The sequence below is a fragment of the Macrotis lagotis genome, chromosome 8 (assembly GCF_037893015.1).
Source record: "Macrotis lagotis isolate mMagLag1 chromosome 8, bilby.v1.9.chrom.fasta, whole genome shotgun sequence".
Classification (NCBI taxonomy): Eukaryota; Metazoa; Chordata; class Mammalia; order Peramelemorphia; family Peramelidae; genus Macrotis; species Macrotis lagotis.
The window spans coordinates 170,175,546-170,197,691 of record NC_133665.1 but is presented as its reverse complement, the minus strand read 5'-3'; the positions used below and the strand labels follow the sequence as shown (position 1 = coordinate 170,197,691).

Genomic DNA, 22,146 nt, shown 5'->3' with positions numbered 1-22,146 from the left:
CCCTAGAGGAAAATAGGAGAAGAAAGGCATGGGAGAAAGGGGACAGGAGGAAGGGTAGTGATAAAAAAGAGGGACGATTGTAGGAGAGGGCAGTCAGATACAACACACTTTTGAAGAAGGATAGGGTGAAAGGAGAGAGAGAATAGAATAAATGGGCATCATAGGGAATAGGATGGAAGGGAATACAGCTAGCAATAGCCACTAGGGCAAAAAATACTGAAGCAATTTCTCTGATGGACTTATGACCCAAAGACAGAGCTGATGGTGTCTGAATACAGATCGAAGCATATTTTTTCTCACTTTATTTTTCTTGAGGTTTCTCTTTCTTTGTGGAGGGAGGGTTATGCTTACTTTTACAAGATGACTATTGTAGTAATGTTTTTCAAGGCTACACATTTTACCAGGTAACTTGCTTTCTCATTGGGGCGAGTGGGATGGGAGGAGGGGAGAGAATTTAGAACTCAAAATTTTGGAAGTAAATGTTGAAGTTTGGTTTTGCATGTAGCTGGGTAGATTTAAAAAAGAAAATTAAAAGAAAAAGAGAAAAAAAAGAAGTCCACCATATCTTATCTACCTAATACCCAGCCTATGTCTATTTTAGTATCTTGGAGGGGAGATGGACAATGAATCACCCTAGACAACCTTCTTTGATCTTTAGTGAAATCTTTCATGTTGTTTTTCATACACAAGTCATCTTGGGCAACATGCTTCCTACAGCCTGCCTACATTCCTATGTACCTTTCCATGGTCCCATGGGGTTCTTTAGCATTCTAATATTTCCAAGTTCATGGTGGCCTATAATTCATTGCTCATAAAAAGATGGATCATAAAATGGAAGAACTAGAAGAGACTTTAAATATCCTATGGTGACACAGGGTTCTTAAACTTGGGTGCATGAACTTGGTTTATTTTTAATATTTTGATAATTATATTAAAATAATTGAATCCCTCTCTAGTCATATGGATTTGATTTTATTTATACACCCTCTGAAAATGGGTGTAAAGGCTCGACCTGTACAAACTGGCAAAGGGATCCATGACCTGAAGAAAGCTAAAAGCTCCTAATCTACTCCAATCATATCATAATAAAGATGCAAAATCCAGAATTCTATAGTATCTTCTTAGAAAATTTTTCCTGGTAGCCTTAGGGCTTATATTGTCAATCAAGAACCCAGCTAAAAGGAACCTTAGAAATCATCTGGTCCAATAACATTCATTTTACATATGAGGAAGATGAAACCCAGACACATGAAGGAATTTGCCCCAAATCACTCTGTGAATAAGTAAGAGAGAGAGAGAGATAGACTTTGAACTCAGAGCCAATGATTCCAAATTCACTACCAAAACCACTCTTCTTCTCTAAGTGCCATAGTGGACCTCTCCTTTCCTCACCACCTCTACCCCATTTAAGCTTCATGAGAGAGGAGTCTTTGCCAGTTCTGTCCTGGTTTTCACAGTGCCTGACACAATGCCTCGTATGCTCTAGGGGCTTAAACAATGACTTATATTGGACTTCCAAAAAGATAAGTTTCTTGAAAAGGATCACAAATAAATGGGAGAAGCCAACCTAGATAGAATCCAGTTGTGATCTCCCATCTAGTAAGTTTCCTACTATACTATGCCTAACAGTTGGGTGGTACAGGGTTGGATATGGCATCAAGAAGACCTGAATTTGGATCCTATGTGACCCTGGATAAGTTGTTTAATCTGTTTCTTCATCTATAAAATGTAGATAATTATAGAATCTACTTCACATTGTTGTTGTGAGAGCTGAAAAATGTCAGGTACTTCAAGCCTAATGGCTCTATATAAATACCAGCTTTTGTGGCAGTTATATAACATCTAGAAAGAAGAAATGTATAATGGAAAAAGTTGACTTTGGACTTAGGAAAAGGTAGACTCAATGACTTGCCTATGACCCATTCTAACAGAACGGATCCTTGTTGCCAGGCTATGATTGCTGTCTTTGGTTCTCGAGGAAAATCAAATTCACATAACTATTTTAGAGTCAAGTTACAGTGTGTCTGACTGTGGCTAATCAGACCAATGCAGGCTCAGGAGGTTCTATAACAGATCAGGCCCAAATAGGCCATGTGAACATTTGGGGTGAATCTGGACTATAAGCCACAGAGCAAGAGCTGATCTGGTTTGATAGAAGGAGGTCATTATTAGGAGATTCAAAATTTTTGCAGGAGGTTTGTGTTGGCTGAATACATAATTAGCTGTCCTAATGGACATCCAAAGTAGAATTGTCAAATGGCCACCAATGTGTACATTTTGCAAAACCATCACAAAATCACTTGCATTCAGCAATAACTGAGTAATATAAAAGTTATATAAGAATGTCTTGGATACTTTGCTGTTTGCAAGAAAAAAAGAAGAAAATGCATAAGTCTTCAGTACTGTAGTTGCATGATCGCAAATCAATGGATAAAGTGTTCAAGAAAGACAACAGCAAATTAAAAGTACAGTGTGTCAATCACAATCAAATTTAACTGGAGGAGAAAAGAAATAAAATCCTATAGCAGTTCTGAAATCATCTAGCATGAAAAGAGAAGATGCATTATTACCCAGTTCCCTTATAAATAAAAGAATTTTGTTGTCATCTGTATATTTCCCCCTGGCAAAAGCCAAATTAATTGATGAAGCAAGCAGTAATATTTCTTAACAATGATAAAGTAAAAGAAATTTAAGACTAGTTCCCAAATAAATAAAACTAAGAAACATGTAATCTTGGCATCTGGAAGGGATCAGAAAACTGGCTATTTGAGTCTTGCTTACCTCCAAAAGGAAAATAATGAATGCATTGGAAAGTTGAGCGCAGTTACAGATGATATTGGGGAAAAAAATACTCATTGTGATTTTCATCTCCCTTCCCACATCCATGTTTTTTCCCCTATTCATATCTCCAACTGAGTTCAAAGAGAACTTGGCTTCCAAAGGAGATGTGTTGATTTCCACAAGGGTATAAGTAGGAGGTCCCCAATCTTTTGGTTGGATGAAAGAATTTCAAGAGTTGAGATGATTATAGAAGTGTGGACAGTTTCATCATGGGGTTTTCCAAAAAAGCAATATGTAAATGAGAGCAGCTGGTGCCAATAGTTCCTTGGCTTATTAGTCAGTGTATAATCTACCCCCCATAAAAAAAAAAAACCAAAAACACAGTACTTTTTTTTCTAAACTATAATGAAAGTATCTAAATCCAAAGCTCTAGGGTGGTTGTGAATTAACTTCAATTGCTCAAGCATTCAGCTCTCAATTTTCCCTACATAAAAATGGGAAATATAATATAAGGGATAGAAGGCTGCCTTTGAAATCAGGAAGGAAGAAAGGAAAGAAGGAAGGAAGGAAGGAAGGAAGGAAGGAAGGAAGGAAGGAAGGAAGGAAGGAAGGAAGGAAGGAAGGAAGGGACAAGACAATGATTAAATGATTACCATGTGTCAGATCAGTTAGATGGCACAATGGACAGTGTTGGGGCCTAGAATCAAGAAGCCTCACTTGAACCCTGAGTTCAAGTCTTACTTCAGATAGATATGTGACCCTGGACAAATCACATAACCCTGTCTGCCTCAGTTTCTTCATCTGTAAAATGAATTTGAGAAGGAAATAGTAATTTCACCATAAACACCAGTTGACTCTTAGAAATATTGTTTCCTCTCGATGTTTTATGGTCATGGAGTCTTTGGAAATGTGTATTTGTTTACTTTAAAATTTTGTCACAAGCACAGATGGTTTCTGAATATTAGAACCTTCAAAATTCTGGCTTTGATTGGAAATGAAGAAATGTCTACACTTGAATAGATGTTTTATGTTTGCTTTTTTCTCTTTGAATTTGAATTTTTAGTGCTTAGTATATAGTCAGCACATAATAAATACTTGTTGCCTTAACTGACCTTAATTGTGCCAGATGAAGGAGCAGTCCATCTGAAATGAATTTAGGAGGTTGGTAAATCTGGTGCAGCATTAAATACAGCATTGTTTCAATGGTTCCACTTAGCAATGAAAACAAAACTCAAATCTTGATTATACCACTGAGATTCTTCCTAGCTTGGTTTCCTCCTATTCCCTAAAATCTCACAGGTAATTAAAAAAAAAAAACAAGTCAGTATTTCCTCTGACTCTCCTGGAACAAATGGAAACCTTCTCCTGGCAAAGTTAGTTGCAGCAAAGTCTCATTTGGTTCAGTAGGATGGAAAAAAAAAAATCAAAACATTCCCATCATCCCATATTGTTTGATTTCCCTTCTTCTTTAAATACAATACTTAACTCTTTTGAATATTTCTTTCTGAAACTTGAAAGGGTACCAAATTTCTTCCATACTTAAACATATCTCCCAAACTATGATATGTGACAGAAATAAAGCTAGTTCATGAAAATTGACAGGACTTACCAAAATTAAGGCTCCCCCCCCACATAATTACCAGACTTTGTCTTTCTGTTTGGCAACCACCGTCATAAGCAGAAAACATAAACCTGATAGAATTACATTCTCTTTGAGGAAAGTATCAGTGCTCTTTGCACATTTGTCATGTAAGTCAACAACCATTTATTAAGTGCTTATTCTACCAGCCAAACACTGTGCTGAGATGTGTTTGCTGAAATAGATTTTCCTTCTAACTTTTACATCATTTTTTTTTCCTTCTATGATTTTATAGGATTTCATCGTCACGGTAGTCTTCTCCTTCCTGTGGCTGGTTGGATCATCCGCTTGGGCAAAAGGACTGTCTGACGTCAAGGTGGCAACAGATCCAAAGGAAGTTTTGTTGCTGATGTCAGCTTGTAAACAGCAGTCCAACAAATGCATGGCTGTCCACAGCCCTGTTATGTCGAGCTTAAATACTTCTGTGGTAAGTATGTTTTGTTGTATGGGTCTTTGATTGTGATCCAGTCAACAAGTGCCACCATCTCCAGAAAGTTGTAGAAATTCTGTTTCCACAGTTAGGTCAATCAGAAAGCTGACATTTCATTCCATGAAGAAGATTAATCTGTGGACTTTCCAGTTTCATATTGTCAGAACCTGGAGACTTTCATATATCTAATTATGGATTCCTTAATAAGAACCCAGCAGGTATTAGCAGCTCCTTGGATGAGAATCAAACCTAAATTTTCACCCAGAACTGGATATAAAATGTGAATGCTGAGCTCTAAGACTGGCAAAAGTTGAAAGAAATATTTGAAGGCAAAGAAATTGGCTGTGAACAAAACAGTGTTCAAACCACACTTATTTAGAACCTTCCCAATTGATTGCCTAAGAGAAAAGTTCTCAGATCTGCTGGGATGCTGAAAAGAATACATAGAATATTTTAAAATATAACTATATTTTCTATAATATAAATATATATAAATATAAAAGAAATAATATAAATAAATATAAAATAAAACATAACTATACATGTATAACCTATATCAAATTACTAAAATTGCCAGTGAAAAGAATAAGGAAAGAGGAAAGGACAGGATTTGGAACTAAAGGTTTTAAAAACAAATGCTTAAAAAAGTGTTTTTCATGTAATTGGGTAAAGATTAAAAAAACTTCAAAAACATGTATACATAGTTATTTATTTTATTTTTTCCTGTTTATGATAATTATAAGATTTATTTGGAAAAGTCATTGGAAAAGTCATTGATAAAATTATAGGACCTTAGAGCTAGAAGGAAACACAAGGCTTCCTTTGTTTTACAAATGAGGAAACTGAGGCAAAGTGACTTGCACAATTCTTAGAATTGGTATTTAAGCCCAAGGTTATCTACTGCAAGTGCAATTCTTTTTCTACTCAGTCCTACACAATTCAGGAAGACAAGAGTTAAGATATGAGTCTACTTAGGACACTATTGCCAAATAGAATCACCAAACAATCACTTTCTGACTGGGTATATCATGAATTTGGCAGAAACACAAAGTCAACATTTCACTTTCCAAGTTTCAGTTTCCAGTTAACTTTGTCTTAGTTCTAAGACTATGTCAACCATAGAAGACAACCTATGAGAATAATCTGATTCAGTTCAAGATTTAGTTAGTAGCTACTTTATTAGAATCCAGAGGCAAAAACCAAAACAAATCCTTCCCTCAAGTTCTTACAATCAATCTATTGGGAGGAATCAACATGTTCACAGATGCCATTATAAAATATAAAAGATAAATGCAAGGTGATTTCAGAGGATAAAAAAAACTAAGAAGGATAGGGAAAGAAGAGTTTATTGTCAGAGGCAGCATTTAAGTCACTTAGTCAATAAACATTAAGTGCCTATTATTTCCCAGGCACTATGCTAGCACTGGAAAATAAAAGGGTCAAAGATAGTCCCTGTTCTCAAGGACCTCACAGTCTAATGGGGGAGTCAAGGTGCAAATGACTCTACAAGCAAGCAGTGAATTGGAAATAATTAACAGAGGGAAGGCATTAGAATTAAACTATTGTTCAATTGTTTCAGTAGTGTCCAACTTTTTGTGACTCCATTTAGTGTTTTCTTGGCAAAGATACCTGAGTCCTTTGCTATTTTCTTTTCCAGCTCATTTTACAGATGAGGAAACTGAGACAAACAGGGTTAAGTGACTTGCCCAGCTAGTGCCCAGCTAGTACCTAAGGCTTGTTTGGCATTCAGGTCTTCCTGACTTCAAGTCTGAAACTTTATCCATTGTATCACCTACTCTAGCTAACTAGAAATAAGAGAGATTGGAAAAGGCTTCCCATAGAGTGCAAGATTTTAGGTATGATTTCAAGGAAGCTAGAAAAACTAAAAATCAAGGATGGATAGGGAGAGTACTCAATAAAAATGGTCACAGTTGGAAGGCAAAAGTTCTTATTCAAAGACCTGGATCAGGGCTACCTAGGTAGCACAGTGCATAGATCACCGGCCCTGGAGTCAGGAGTACCTGAGTTCAAATCTGACCTCAGACGTTTAATAATTACCCATGTGACCTTGGGCACCCCACTGCCTTACAAAAACAAAAACAAAAAAAACCAACAAAGACCTGGATCAAAGAGGGACTTAAGGGGGTGATGAAAGGGTAAAAAGACTAGAAAGGTCAAGGTTATAAAGAAATTTGAAAGAAAATGAAGATTATAGGAGGAAGGTGTGAAATAAGATGCATTTCAGGCTTGGAAAAGTCTATGCCCAAGATAGACGGGAGATTGAATGTCATAAACAGGAGACAGATATTAAGCTAGTTTTATCTAGAAGAGTATGTGAGGGGGAAAGTGAGATGTAATCAGACCTATTAACTTTGGTTGTTTGATTTTCTTTCATCCTGGGTAGAGACTGAAGGTAATGCCTTTTGACCCCTGTCTTAGCCTAAAGGTCAAGTTTCCTGGTGATGACAAGCAGGGATGGCAAAGAAATGAAGAACAAGAAGCCTGTACCTAGTCCCTAAAGCTGGTCCAAACTTGGTGACCAGGTAGCTTTGCCACAAAAGTCAGGGCCAGAAGGGACCAGAAATGGGATGAAAAGAGATCTACGCTTGGGTCTTCCCTGGTTATGGAGTCCAAAATGCATTCCGCAGGTTAACAAAATGAAAGTTCAGCAGGGTTTGTAGAAAGAACAACCTTCTTGAACAGCCACTAAAAATAATTATCCTTGCTTCAAGGTTATGTTCCTACGGTATTCTGGAACTCAATCTGGGGATATATTGAAGAAGGAAAAAAGTTCCAAACAGTTTCCAGTGATTTGACTGCAAACGCTGTCTCTGGGAATAGTCACTATGGAGATAAATTATGTATTAGGGCTGACAATCATTTTCATTTATCCCTGACCATACCTGTGGACAATAACTTCAAGGGGGCCATTAAAATGCTATTGCCTTGCTTACAGATTTCTCTAATTCATGGTGTGTAAAAGATGCCTGTGGCATCCAAGCCCCAACCTTGAAACCTATGAAAGGTAAAACACAGTATTAGTTGTTTTTTCTCTTAGAAAATTCTCTGTCATCACAAAGAATTTGAAGATTTATTTGACTATTTAAAAACACATATACACACAGGTATCTTTCAATAAACAAGAAAAACTGTGGCTTCCAACAGAGTTCTTTTAAAATCCTTTTCTAAAGTCTGTAATCACTCCATAATGGATGTCATGGGAATTGGCAGAGACCCATACCCAGTAGTGGGCATCAAAATTTAGTGGGTAGAAAAATTGAAACATTCACACCTTTAACATTATAGAGCCAAGAGGACCTGGGTATTAATGTAGCTTCAAGTACTTGCCAGATTTGGGATCCTGGACAAATCACTCAAACTCACTCTGGTTCAATTTTCTCACCTAAAATGGGAATAAGAATAGCACCTATACCCAAAGTTGTTGTGAGGTTCAAATAACATAGTATAAAAGACCTTTGTGAGTTCTAAAGGGCTGTATTATTTTCATATTATGAAATTATTCTAATTTTATGTGAGAGCACATGAAATTAAGAGCTGGTGAGGCTTGTCCAGGGTGGGATTTTTAAGAGGCTTCTGGGTACAGTGAATAGAATGCTGAACCTGAAATCAGGAAGATCTGAGTTCAAATCTCATTTAACAATAGACTTGTTAAATGTATGACCCTGATGAAATCACTTAAACTCTCTCCACCTTGATTACTTCATTTGTAAGTTATAACCCAAATTTCCCAGAATTTTATAAGGATCAAATGAGATAGCATATTTGCTTTGCAAACATTAAAACTCTATTTAAATGTAAGCCATTAATTATTATTCTTTCTAATTTCTGCAAAGGCCAAAATTTTTTAAATATAGTTCCAAATGGGAGATCTGGAAAGATGAAGAGAAGAAAGGCAAATCCATTCCCCAAACTCATGCAGTAAATGGCCAGTAGACAAATCATGAGACCCATAAAGAAAGGCACATGTACTACTTAGGCACCTTGTTTATTCAGGTAATATAATAAGACAATGAATTCCTCCATTAGATTGTGAGCTCCTGGAAAGTTAGAGACCCTATTTTTTGCTTTCTTTCTATCCTTATCACATAGATCAGTGCCTGGTACATGCTCAATAAATCTTTATTAGCCACTTGTTTCTCTTTTTTTTATTTATTTTGTTTTATTTGTTTATTTGATTGGGGTGGCTAGGTGGTGTAGTGGATAGGGCACCGGCCCTGGAGTCAGGAGGACCTGAGTTCAAATCTGGCCTCAGACACTTAATAATGACCTAGCTGTGAAGCCTTGGGCAAGCCACTTAACCGTATTGCCTAGCAAAACTTAAAAAAACAAACAAAAAAATAGATATAGATATATAAATTAGCAATCAGCATAGCTTCATGGATACAGAAATGGACTGAGAGTCTGAAAGATTTGGTTTTAAGTTCTACTTCTGGTATTTATCAGTGTAACACTGATCAAGGCAGCTAATCTCTCTGTACTTCAATTTCTTCCTCTGTAAAATGGGGGTGAAAATAGAGTCGACCTTACAGGGTGTTCCAAGTATATGAAATAATGTATGTAAAACTCTGTAAAGTATGAAGATGTATCAGTTACAAGCATTTATTATGCTCCTACTATGGGCTACTCAATTTGCTGGCCAAAGAACAAAACAATCCCTAGTCTGAAATTAGTTAGAATAATTACAGGACTGTAAGGTACAACTATCAGAAATTTCAGCCTAAATGGCCAGATTTTGTATAAAATTTGAGCACACACCCATACACACACACACACACACACACCAGATAGAATAGAGGAAACTTAGAGTGTAGGATATTTGGGTATGCATGTATTGGTTTTGTTGTTATTGTCATTTTAATTGTATTTGACTCTTCATTTCCTGATCCCACTTGGAGTTTTCTTGGCAAAGATACTGATGTGGTTTGCTGTTTCCTTCTCCAGTTCATTTTAAAGATGAGGAAACTGAGGCAAATGGTAATGAAGTGATTTGCCCAGGGGTCTTACAGCTAGGGTCCAAGGCCAGATTTGAACTCAGAAAGATGTCTTCCTGATTCCAAGCACAGATTAGACCCAGTATTCTACTGACTATATACCATCTGGATGGCAAAGCTATCTTATAGGTGGTACATAAAAGTTGGGATAATCCACAATAAGCCTTGTTAGTCTGTTCTTTTATACTGAGGTGCTTGTTTGGGGGAGTAGGAAACATAGGAGCCAGAGGGCTCTTTCTGGAAAGAAATACAGCCAAGTACTTTCTACCTTCAAAGCACAAATGAGAATCCTTGAGTCATTTTTTCCCCATTCGTCCTAAAATAATATACCTTTTATTGATGGAAAAATGTTAACACTTGAGAGTTAATTTGATTAATGAACTGTATTTGTTGTCTTTACCATTAGAATGTAAAATCCTTTGTACTTGAAATTGTTCTGCCTTCTTTGTATTGGTATTTCCACATCTAGCACAGTGTTGAACATGCCATAGGTAGTTCATAAATGTTTATTGATTTTTTTGTTTAAGGCATACTATATTGTTCTCTGGAGGGCAAAGAAACTACAATATTATTGGCAACTGAAAGGTCCTTCTTTCCTCTACAATAACTTTGAGAATATAAGGACCAGTGGAGGCTGAGACTCAGGGATCATGATGTAGCTAGCAGAAGTAACAGAACCTGGATTCAAACTCAGGTCCCTTGATTTTAATTTACAGAATTCTTCAGAATGTCAACCAACTACTTAGTCATTCACAGCACCTAGAACAGCTCCTTGCCCAAAATTAGTTCTTTTTCTTTTTTTGCAGGGCAATGGGGTTAAGTGACTTGCCCAAGGCCACACGGCTAGTAATTGTTAAGTGTCTGAGGCCAGATTTAAACTCAGGGACTCCTGACTCCAGGACCCATGCTCTATCCACTGCGCTACCTAGCCACCCCCCAAAATTAGTTCTTAATAGATATTTATTGGTTAGCTAGATGCTACAAATGACATGAATAACCTGACCAATATCTCCTTTTTTTCATTTTACTAGGTGATACTGAATAGTCGATTTAATTCAATAGCTATTTATTAAATGCTATAGGTGGTATAGTAGACAGAGCAGCCTTGGAATCAGGAGATCTTGAGTTCAAATCTGATCTCAGACACTTGACATTTATTAGCTGTGTCCTTGGCCAAGTCATTTAGCCCTGATTGCCTGGCTTTCTAGGCCTTCTCCAATTATCTTGATCTGGCCACTGGGCCTAGATAGAAGAGAAAGTGAAGCTGTTGACTCCGCACAATGCCCCCCTCATTCAAATCTAAGGCACATGGTTGCCTTGGTATCACATCCCTGATGTCATGATTTTCTTCAAGAATGAAAGACAAGGGGCAGCTAGGTGGCCCAGTAAATAGACCACTAGCTTTGAAGTCAGGAGGACCTGAGTTCAAATGTGGCCTCAGATACTTAATTACCTAGCTATGTGACCTTGGGCAAGTCACATTACCTGGCAAAAAACAAAAGAAAAAAGAATGAAGGACAAAGATCATCATTTTCTGTAAAGCACAAGCTAGGTACCAGGGACACTGAGACTGAGGAAAAGAAAGAAAGAAAAAGAAATCTTTTTCTCAAAGAGTTTTCATTCAAATGAGAGGGAAATGAAAAAGCAAATGCAAAGTAATTATTTCAGACTTTAGAAGACTGAAAATCATATTGGGACCGGGTCAGGAAAGGCTTCCTATAGAAGAAACATGGAAGGAAATTGGGAATTCCAAAAAATGACGAGAGGGAGAACATTCTAGGCAAAGGGGAGATATGTAAGCCTTGGCAGAGACAGCATTAATATTATGTAAGAGGATACAACAAATAGGTCCAGTTTGGCTGGAGAAGATGAGGGGTCAAGTGAAAACAGGCTATGAGTATAGGTTTCAGTGAAGACTGTGAATAGCTCTAAATACCAAACAGAGGAGTTTATATTTTATGGGGGGGGGGGGGGGGGGGGGAAACTTACCACTGAAACAATTGAGCAGGGAGAATGACAAGATTACTTCTGAGTTTTAAGAATATCAATTTGACAGTTGAGTGATGGATGTATTGGAGAAGAGAGAGTCAAGGGATAAAGTGGCTAATTAGCAGGTTATTATTGCAGGCAAAAGTTGATAAGATCTGGACAAGGGTGGTGGCCACAGGAGTTTTTTTCTAATGGCCAAATGCCCCTTCCTATCACTTTCTGTTTCGTTTAAATCTCCTCCTGGACATCTGTTTGGGTAGGGGAATAAAAAATGATAGATGGATCCATTAAGCCTCAAAAGGAGACTTTCATGCTAAATAGTCTCCTATTTTCCCCTGTGTCTTACTCTTGAAGTAACTCTTCAAATCTTGAAAAAAAGAATCGAAAATAGAGATGTTAGTTTTTGGCCTAACTTTGGAAATAGTTAGCTCCCAGCAGAACACTGAGTGAATGACTAGGGCTAAAGCAGAGAGATAATACCCACATTCTAAATCCCCAACACCCTCCTAGAAAGAAGAGAGGTTTCTATCTAGATCTCACATATCCAGAGTAGTTTTCTTGAGAACCATTTTACATCCTTAGAGACCTGAACCTTACTCTCCAAGGAAGAGATCCAGGGCTCTGCCCAATAACTCCTTGATTCTAAGTTGAATACAAATTGGGTCATGACCACTACATTATTGTTGAAGTGTGTCAGAGTTGGGAGGGGTATTTTTTGTGTTATTAGAATAACCAGCAGTCCGACCCAATATATCAAGAGCCACAAAGACCTGGTCCAAGCCTTTATCCCTCAATGTTCTCCCTACTGATTGCAGAACAGCAATCTACTTACATTGATGGAGGAACTTTCCTCATCAGGAGTTCCTTACACTAATGAAATCAAAGTCCAAAGCAATAATGATAATAATATCCCTGGCAGAAAAAAATAGAAAGTATCAATCATTTAATCAGTAAGAAATTATTAACCACCGTGATCCTGGCCCAGAGCTAGACTCTGAAGACATAAAGAAAGGAGAGGTACAGTCCCAGACTTCAAGGAGCTTCCATTCTACTGGGAAGATTAGAAAATATCCCCAGATAAGAAAACATACTTTCAAACTCTATTTACAATTATGAGTAGGGAAGGGCAGGATTAATAATAATAATAATTGGGATGGGTGGGGGGAAGGGGTTGGGAAAGGCTTCTGCAAGTCTTCTATAAGTTCTGTGTATATAAGTTCTATAAGACTTCTAAAAGAGGCAGCATGGAAGCTCAGGAGGAGGAAGGCGAAGAAAGATGAAAGCATTTCAATCAGGAGGGTGAGTCTGTGTGCAAAGACAGATGGGAGATAGACTCCCCATATTCAGGGAACAGGAAGCCAGAATATTGAGGATCATCTTAAATTACAATAATGATGCCAAAATTAAATTCCATTAATAAAAGGAAGTGTGAAGAGGTTATGTAGCTAAGAGTTAGAGTCCTTCATTCTAATCCCAGCTAAGTGATCCTGGAGGAGCCAAATGATCTCATTGTCCTCATCTGTAACAGGAGCCAATTGGATCCAATGATCATTGGGGTCCCTTTCAGCACTAGACTGTTGGGAGCTGAGTTCTTTTTGAAGTAGTTTTAGCAATGTTTGGAGTCTGAGAAGAGAGAGTATGCTTGATTCTCTAATAGGTCCTTTTCCAGAGACTGATTTTTATATATTTTCTCTCCCTTGCTTTTCTTTGTAAATGTCCCAAGTCGTATCACACATCCTTACCTGGGGCCTTAGAGAATAATCCAATCCAAACATTTCATCTTTATAGAAGAGGAAACTGAGGCCCAGAGGAATAAAAGTGAGCTGCTCAGAGTTCCAAAGACAGAACCAGTGTTTGAAATGAAGTTTTCTGGTCCTAGATTCAAGTTATGCACCATTGTATTAAATTATCTCTCCAAGTGGAAACTTCAGGCTTTCAGTTGTCCAAGGCATGCCACTAATTGGATATTCTTCTTCTCTTTCAGGTCTTTGGCTTCTTGAATTTTGTTCTCTGGGCAGGAAACATTTGGTTTGTTTTCAAGGAGACTGGATGGCATTCTTCAGGTCAGAGGCATCTCTCAGAGCCAATGGAGAAGCAGTCCAGCAGCTATGGCCATGGAGGATACAACCGAGACAGCTATGGGCCAAGTGGTGGGTACAACCAGTCAGCAAACCTGGGGCAACCTGCTGAGGAATTTGGCCAGCAGCCTAGTGGCCCTACTTCCTTTGCTAATCAGATTTAAAAAGGCAGAGTCTGAATTCTGTCGGAGACCGATCACCATGATACAATTCAATGGCACAATGATTTTCTTTTTAAGAGTTGGAATCAAATAGTACTATAGAAAGTGTTTAAGGCAAATCAGAGTCCTATAGCTCTCATTCATTAAAGAAGAAAGGCCCTCGGTTGTCATAAATGGTATTTTGAGACTAGCTGAGTGATCTATTATTTAGTTTAGGTGGCTAATTGGACAGTTTCTTCTTACATGTACAGATAATTTTACAGTAGTTTTGTATGTGTACCAAGGTAGTAGGAGTATTTTGTAGCCTAAAGTCTTGAGTCTGTCATATTTGGAACATAATTAAAATAGTAGTTTGTTTTCTTATCCACTTCAAGGGGAAACAAAATTTTAATATGATTTCTAATCAATGACTTGGTGTAGACCTCAAAATGCATGCTATATTACTATGAAGTTTACAACACTGCCGTTCTGTGAATCTTTGGAAGTATTAATTTTAGATAACTGTACTTTTTTTCTTTGATGATAAAATTTAGTGCATGAATTGCCATTTCCTCCCAAACTGAATGTTTAAATTGTGTTTATGCAAACTTCCCAATTGTACCCTGACTCTACTAATCGTAGATTTAAGGAAATGGACTGCCTGTTGTGTATATTTTGTGGATTTGGCTCTCTGGTTCTAACTGTGTTGTTTAAGTATGATAATAAAGGTATGTTCCCAACTAAGAGGCATATGAGAGTATGTTCTTTAGCTGACCATTATGTATAACCTCTGTAAACTCAAGTAGTTTTACCCATTGTATTGTACACTGGCTTTTTTGTGAATTTTTTCATGTGCATCATGGATGATAAGGACCAAGTAGCCTGTGATTGCAGTAATTCAGGAAGTAGTTCTCTCAATAGGTTGATAGAGGTGAAGATTGTCAGTAACCCTGGTTAAGAATAAATCTCCCTGGAGTATGTGATGTCACAAAGTGACTCCCAGGACTAGCTATACACTAATATGATGGTTCTACATAGTTCACTGTTAAAAAATTCCCAAGTTTCACTATAGTTCTCCAATGAGCAGTTCTTGCTTGGACATTATCAGTGGATTAGAGATGATAGGAGCAACTTTTTTTTCAAATTAACCAGCCTCCAGTGCAAAAATGAAAGACTCATAAGATCTCCTTTTGCCCCATTCATAATAAATAACATGGCAATCTTTACCTCTGGGTTCTAAATCATTTGGAAACCTAGAACAAAACAAGATTAGAAAAAGCAAGTATCCGCATTCTTAAATAAGAGTATTACCAAGATATATTATTGTTGTATGGTCTGTAATGTTGGAAGCATTTTAACCATGTTGCATCTTCTATAATTGTAAGCAATTTCTGGCTACTCTGTGGATAAATCTATATTGTGATATCTATTTGACTCTAATAAAGTTATTGCATACAAATCTGGTGAAATCAAATTATTCCACCCTTCTACGATGAACGCCTTTTGGCAAAACATTCAGCATTCCCAGACTCCTAGCATCGTTTTGGCTCATTGATCAGTCAGTTGGTCACGGCTTCAGTGTTTACTTTATGCCAGTTACTCTGCTACATGATGGGGTTCCAAACAAATGCCGTAACACACTGGTGAGAAAATGAGTCCACTGGGCTAACAGCCCTTTTGATGACCTCAGCCATGCTATTGCTTGGTACTGGGATGCTTCCCTTCCCTCCCTCCAGTGCCTTGCTCCCACCAGGAGGGGCTAATTTCAATTTCTTTTTACTTGCCTTTTTCAAATGGAGACTAGCCTGCTATTTTACACTCCCTCAAGGGTAGTAGGTCCAATAATTTCAAGTAATTTTTTTTTAAACAGGCTTATTTTTACAAAAGAACATTTTGGATTTTGACCACTGAAAAGCCATGGTTGGCTATGTCAAGGGAAAATGACAATTCTATAATTTATGCTAAAAGAAATTATAATCCTGCTGGGATTTTTCTCTCCTCTAAAATCATACTTTTAATTTCAAGAGGAAAAAGCAAATCCTGTCTAAAGATAGTCAATCAGTGTCTCTCAACTCAGTATATAGACCCGATTAAATTTGTCCATATCAAAATTCAACTTGACATCATAACTCTGTGTTGTAGAATGGCTAATTTGTTGGATCTGAAGTGGGTTCAAGGAAGACATGAGTTCAAATCCTAACTCTGATAGCAGAGGTCTCAAATCTAGAGTTGAAATGGACCTCAAACATCATCCATCCAAAAGTCTCATTTTGCAGATGAAACTGAGTTCCATAAAGGTTAAAAGACATACCCAACATCAGGATTTGAATCTAGATCCTCTGCCAACAAATCAAGTGGTAGGTCCACTATCCTGTGTCACCGAGTCAATAAATTAACCACTGGGAACCTCAGACAATACTCTAAAGCTTAACCACTGAAATTCTAAATGGCTTACATCTCCATCAGGGGAGGGATGGCATAGGGCCTTGGAGGATCACTTGATCCTCATTGCTCTCAGCAGCTGCTCCCCCCAGCCAGGCACATGAGCAGATTCTAATCCACAGGGATCCACCCTAGCTTGATTCTCCTCAGAGAACAACATGAAGGAATCCTCAGCTGTCGAGGGGCTGAAGGGGAAGGGACTCAGTCACTGACATCAGTATAATTATTTTCATGCACATATGCCTTAGACATCTCAGGGTTACCTGGCATTGTCTCCTTTGGTCTGTGTAGCAGACCTGGGAAGTACATGAGGCAAAGTTGCTTGTGCAGATTTGTAGAGATGAAGAAAGTAAGTCTTGGAGGAAATAAGCCACTTGCCCAGAATCCCACAAATACTGTCTGATGGCAGAAGTCAAAGAAGAACCCAGGCATCCTGAGCACTAGTCCACTGCTTCAGATTATGATATCTACCCAGTAATTCTTAGCCTTTTTGGTGTGCATTAACCTTAGCTGCAACCTTGCAAGGTCTGGAGCAACTCTCCAAGACTTTAAATTAGAAATTTCTGACCTGTATTTGTAGAGGGTCTCAACACTGGAATTTCCTTAAGCTGATGAAATCACAGCTCTCTCTCTCTCTCTCTCTCTCTCTCTCTCTCTCTCACACACACACACACACACACACACACACACACACACACATACACACAAGCTGAGCACATCAACTCTCAGTGACTCCATACATCTCTAATACTATAAATTACAAAAAAAGCTGCCAATATTTATTGGTGGATGGAATATTTTATACAGAGAGTTATTCTTGCTGATGCAATCACCATGCTGATGCAAATCACACACACACACACACACACACACACACACACACACACACACAAGCTGAGCACATCAACTCTCAGTGACTCCATACATCTCTAATACTATAAATTACAAAAAAGCTGCCAATATTTATTGGTGGATGGAATATTTTATACAGAGAGTTATTCTTGCTGATGCAATCACCATGCTGATGCAAATCACACACACACACACACACACACACACAAAACATATGGAGTCAATCAAGTTCTTTGCATCCTCAAGCAACTCTTTAAGACTATCGCATTCATAGAATTGCCAATATCTTTGGTGAAGGGTATATTGAATATTCCTGATTCCTCCCACTGATGAAATCTAGAGTCTAGGCCCCTCACTCACCCACCTACTATTCCAGTCCTCACAATATGCAAACTAAGATTGTCTCCACATGTAAAACAGCAAATTGTATTGGCAATGGTTACTGCCAAACTTTTTAAGTCAGGCTACTCAATATATTTTGACCATGTAAAGTTCACTCAGTCACTTGACAAAATACGAACTGCATGACCCTGACTATTTGGAACAAAAACCGAAAGCACAATCATTACGGATCCTTTATGGTATCATATATAGAACCAAGAGTATAGAATGTCAAAATAGGAAAAAGCCTCCAGAGTCATAGAATCCAACCCTTACTCAGATCAGAGTTCTCTCTACAACATAGTTAACAAGTCGGTCAGCAAGTGAAGACTTTTCATTAGGGATTATCTACCACCTCCTACACCAAACTTTTCTACTAGGACACCCAAGACCATTAGAAAGTTTGTTTACTTATCAGTCTGAAATTTCTTTCTTTGAAACTTCCTTCTAGTTCTACCCACTGAGGTCAAACTGAACCATTCTGCTCCCACCTCCACATGCCAGGCCTTCCAATAAAGGAAGGCAGTTATCATACCTCTAGCATACCTATGTTGTCTCCAGAGTTTAGCCTGGTCAAGGTCTTTTTTTGTTGGTTTTTACAAAGCAATGGGATTAAGTGACTTGGCCTATGGTCATCCATTAGGTGGCCCACTGTGCCACCTAGCTGCCCCATGGTCAAGGTCTTTCAACCATTTCATATGGCATGAACTTGAGTCCCTTCATCATTCTTATTTGCCCATTTACAAAGGTGCCCAGAACTAATTGCAGTACTCTAGCTATGATCCAACCAGAACAGAATTCAGATCCTAATTAACTGCAAGAATCTGAAAGATCTCTAAGTATTGGGAGACTCTGAAGGTCTCACTTGAGAACTGTAAGTTACAGAGACTCTGACTCAGGACCACCCAGCTTATGATGCCCTCATTAGACAAAGTGCTAAACTTTTGTTAGCCCAGAAGAATTAAAGTGGGTCAGGGCAGCTTGGTGGCAGTGGATAGAGCACTGATCCTAGAGTCAGGAGTTCCTGAGTTCAAATCCAGCCTCAGACAATTAATAATTCTCTAGCTGTATGACCATGGGCAAGTCATTTAACCCCATTGCCTTGTAAAAACCACCCCCCCAAAAAAAAAAGCCCCAAAGAAAACAAAAACAAAAACAGAATTAAAGTGGGTCAAAGGATAATGAGACACTTAGATTTTTAAGTTAACACCCCTGCTTTTCTTCAGGGCTTTTTGCCTCAAACATAGCAAAATTATCTTGGTGCTCTTCAATGGAAAGACAAGACCCAACCATACCCATATCCTTTAAATACAATCTCTTCAATTATATTTGGCCCTTTAATTATCTTAAGAGAAATAAATTTCTCAAGAATTAGAAGTGTGATATCTTCCCTTTTAGGGTTATATGCAATTTGATGGTCTTGACCAACATTTGTTTTGTTTTTTTCCTTCCCCTTTTCATTTAACTGTTTATGCATTTCTTGAGTCTTGTATGTCCCCAATCCTAAACTTTAAACCATTTTTTAATATTTGAAGAGGTAACCAAAGTCAAGGAATCCATGAATTTCCTCTTAAATTTTTATATAATCCAAGTAAAAGTTCCAACTCAACTAATGATGAATTCCCTTTCTTATAGAATTCTATCTGCGTATCTTTTTATGGACTTACAATTTGTGCTCATTTTTGGCTGAAGGAACACTCTTCAGACCTGAGGTTCTTAGTCTGGGATCCATGAATTTTATACCCACACATATAGATATATGTGTGCATCCATACACATAAATATATTCATGTGAGTATTTCAATATGATTAATTTTCTTTGCAATTGTATTTATTTTATGCATTATTCTGAGAAAGAATTCCTAGGAAAACCAGACTGCCAAAAGGGTCACATACAGATATCTACATATATACACATATGTACCCACACAGAGGTTAAGAACTCCTTCTTAAGAGTCAATTGAGATATTGTGCAGTCAGTTCAAAGTGTTTCAGTAATTTCCTAATTCATGAGACCCATTCACCCCTGTGGATAATATGCACCAGTTGTAAAAATATAAAGACACGATAGCAGGGTAACCTTTGGGATTTCTTCCAAAGTTTTATATTTCTATGTCCAATATTATAAATTGGATTGTATCTTTCCTATGGATGGACCATCCTTCATTCTTGGTACCAGAGTTAGTGATACACATTACCCAAGAGGTGGCTTATAATGAGTCTAAAAGGCTGAATGGATGGGCTAGAATAAGACATTCAGCTCCTATTATTTTATTCATATTTTTATCACTTGACCTCTTGTGGTTTCATTAGCTCTAGCTTACACATGCTGTGAATTAGAATCCTTCAGCCCCTGGAAATTAAGTAGATTTTTCCCTTAAAAATTTCATGTGTTCTGATGAAAGAAGCTATCCCAATCAACCCTGTTCCTGCTTTTTACTCCCATTGGTACCTCTGAAAAATAAAGTGCCAAATAGTTCTTGTTATATAACTCACCAATTTCTTTTAATTTGAATATTTCCTTCCAGTTATGATTGCAATTCTCTTATATATCTTATTCTCTAGTCTTCTAGTCCATAAACTCTGTTCTGATATATCAAAATGCCATATTATTCCAAGACATGATATATTCTTTAGCTAGCACATTACACCAAATATTATGACCAATATCATTTATAAGAAATTTCACATAGGTAATTACATATTTCTCATAAGAACTTTTCACTCATGTTTCCCTACACAATAATTCTTGTATTCTGGAGTTTCAAGTAGGATTTGGTTTTTCCTAAATAAATTTCAATGCTTTTCAGCACTTCAAGGACCTGTAATTTCCTCAGGGTAGGTACTCCATCTACTAGAACAGATAGCAGCCTATCTTTACCTTAATAGAGAATCATGAGAGTTTAGAGTGACCAAAAATTTCATATTCTTGCAGTCAGGTTAGTGAAAACCTTCCCTGAACTTAACTAGACTGGTCTCCAGGCAACAGTTAGCACTTCCTTATGTTGACCTAAGTTCCCGGAAAGATAGGCTGTGTGCTCTCCTGGAATTTCCTTTGAAACCTAGAAATCATCCCCTAAATCATGATTTAGCATTGGAGTAGAATTTGATGGAAATTCTCAACCTATGGGCTTACATTTTAATTAGTCCTATGAAACAATGATGTCACCTAATGGCTGAAATCAGAGCAACCTAAATTCTGATTCTCCCTGGATTACTAGCTATGCAAACTTGAGAAAATTCTTTGTTCTCTCTGTCTCAGTTTCTACATCTGAAAAACCGGAATAACAATAGCACCTACTTCAGAGAGTTGTTTTCAATTTCAAGTGAGAGAATAAATGCAAAGCAACTTGCCAGCCTTGTAGTATCTATAAACGCTAGCTATTATTATTAAAAAAAAAAAAACATAGGGTTTTCCCCCCTGACCAGAATGGATCACTGTTGAAAATGTTAGAACCATTGATTGTTAGGACTTGTAGTACCCCATAAGTTATCCAGCCCAAACTCTCCTTCCCAGCTCACAATTCAGGAAACTGAATCCCAGAGAGGTTCCAGAGATATGCCAAAGATCTCAATCCTGCTATAACAGAGGAAGGATTGGAATTCACATCTGCTCACTTCCCAGTCCTATGAAGCCCATGATAATGGCTGCTCCATAGATTCCACAATTGGACAATTTCCACAAAATCTAAAATCCTCAGCCAACTACCACTAAAACACCATTTTGGTAAATTAACTCAAGAACCACAATCAGCCTTGAGAAAGCATCTTATTTACTCATGGATTCCTTGAAGTCATGAATGCTCCAGGGCAGCCCTGACTTATATATCTATTTTAACTTTGATCTTTGAATTTATCTCCCAAAAATGGAAGTCATGGGACACCATTTCTATCCATGGAACCATATCTCCTTTTCAATAGTAATCAGACCCAAAAGAAAATTTCCTCATCAGAGAGAAAGAAAGAGAGGGGGAGCGAGAGAAGCTATTTTCTCCCTTTCTGTTCCTGACTTCAGGTAAAGATATTTTGATTGGTCCTTGACAGAATGCTTCTATTCCTATTCAGTGGTCTATCATTCCTATATGTAACATTTGGGACACACATGCTCTCACATAAAGTATTTTAGGGGTTCACATATTCTTAAAACTATGGTTAACAAATTTCTACCAATGTATCCAATCCAAAAGACATAATTAGTTCAAAATAAAAGGGATCTAATGAAAAATCACAGGAAAAATACCAAACTTCTCTTCCTCTAAGCCTGGGCAACCTTCTCCCACAAATACAAACACTATCAATGGTAAGGGTAGACATGTATGTGGATCACATATCAGAATTCATATGTTGAAGGAGACATGTGTAGAGAACAGAGTACATGAATGATGCATCACATCCTGCCTTC

The 22,146-nt window shown here is 37.6% G+C and overlaps 1 protein-coding gene across 1 annotated transcript in view; it reads left to right on the top strand.

The window, feature by feature from the left end:
• SYNPR (synaptoporin) overlaps positions 1 to 14,093 on the top strand; it is a 365,523-nt gene extending 351,430 nt beyond the window's left edge. The window contains exons 5-6 of the mRNA XM_074196086.1: positions 4,656 to 4,847; positions 13,836 to 14,093. Coding sequence (XP_074052187.1) covers positions 4,656 to 4,847; positions 13,836 to 14,093 — 450 coding nt within the window. The remainder of the gene's footprint in view (positions 1 to 4,655; positions 4,848 to 13,835) is intronic.
• The last annotated feature ends 8,053 nt before the right edge of the window (positions 14,094 to 22,146 follow it).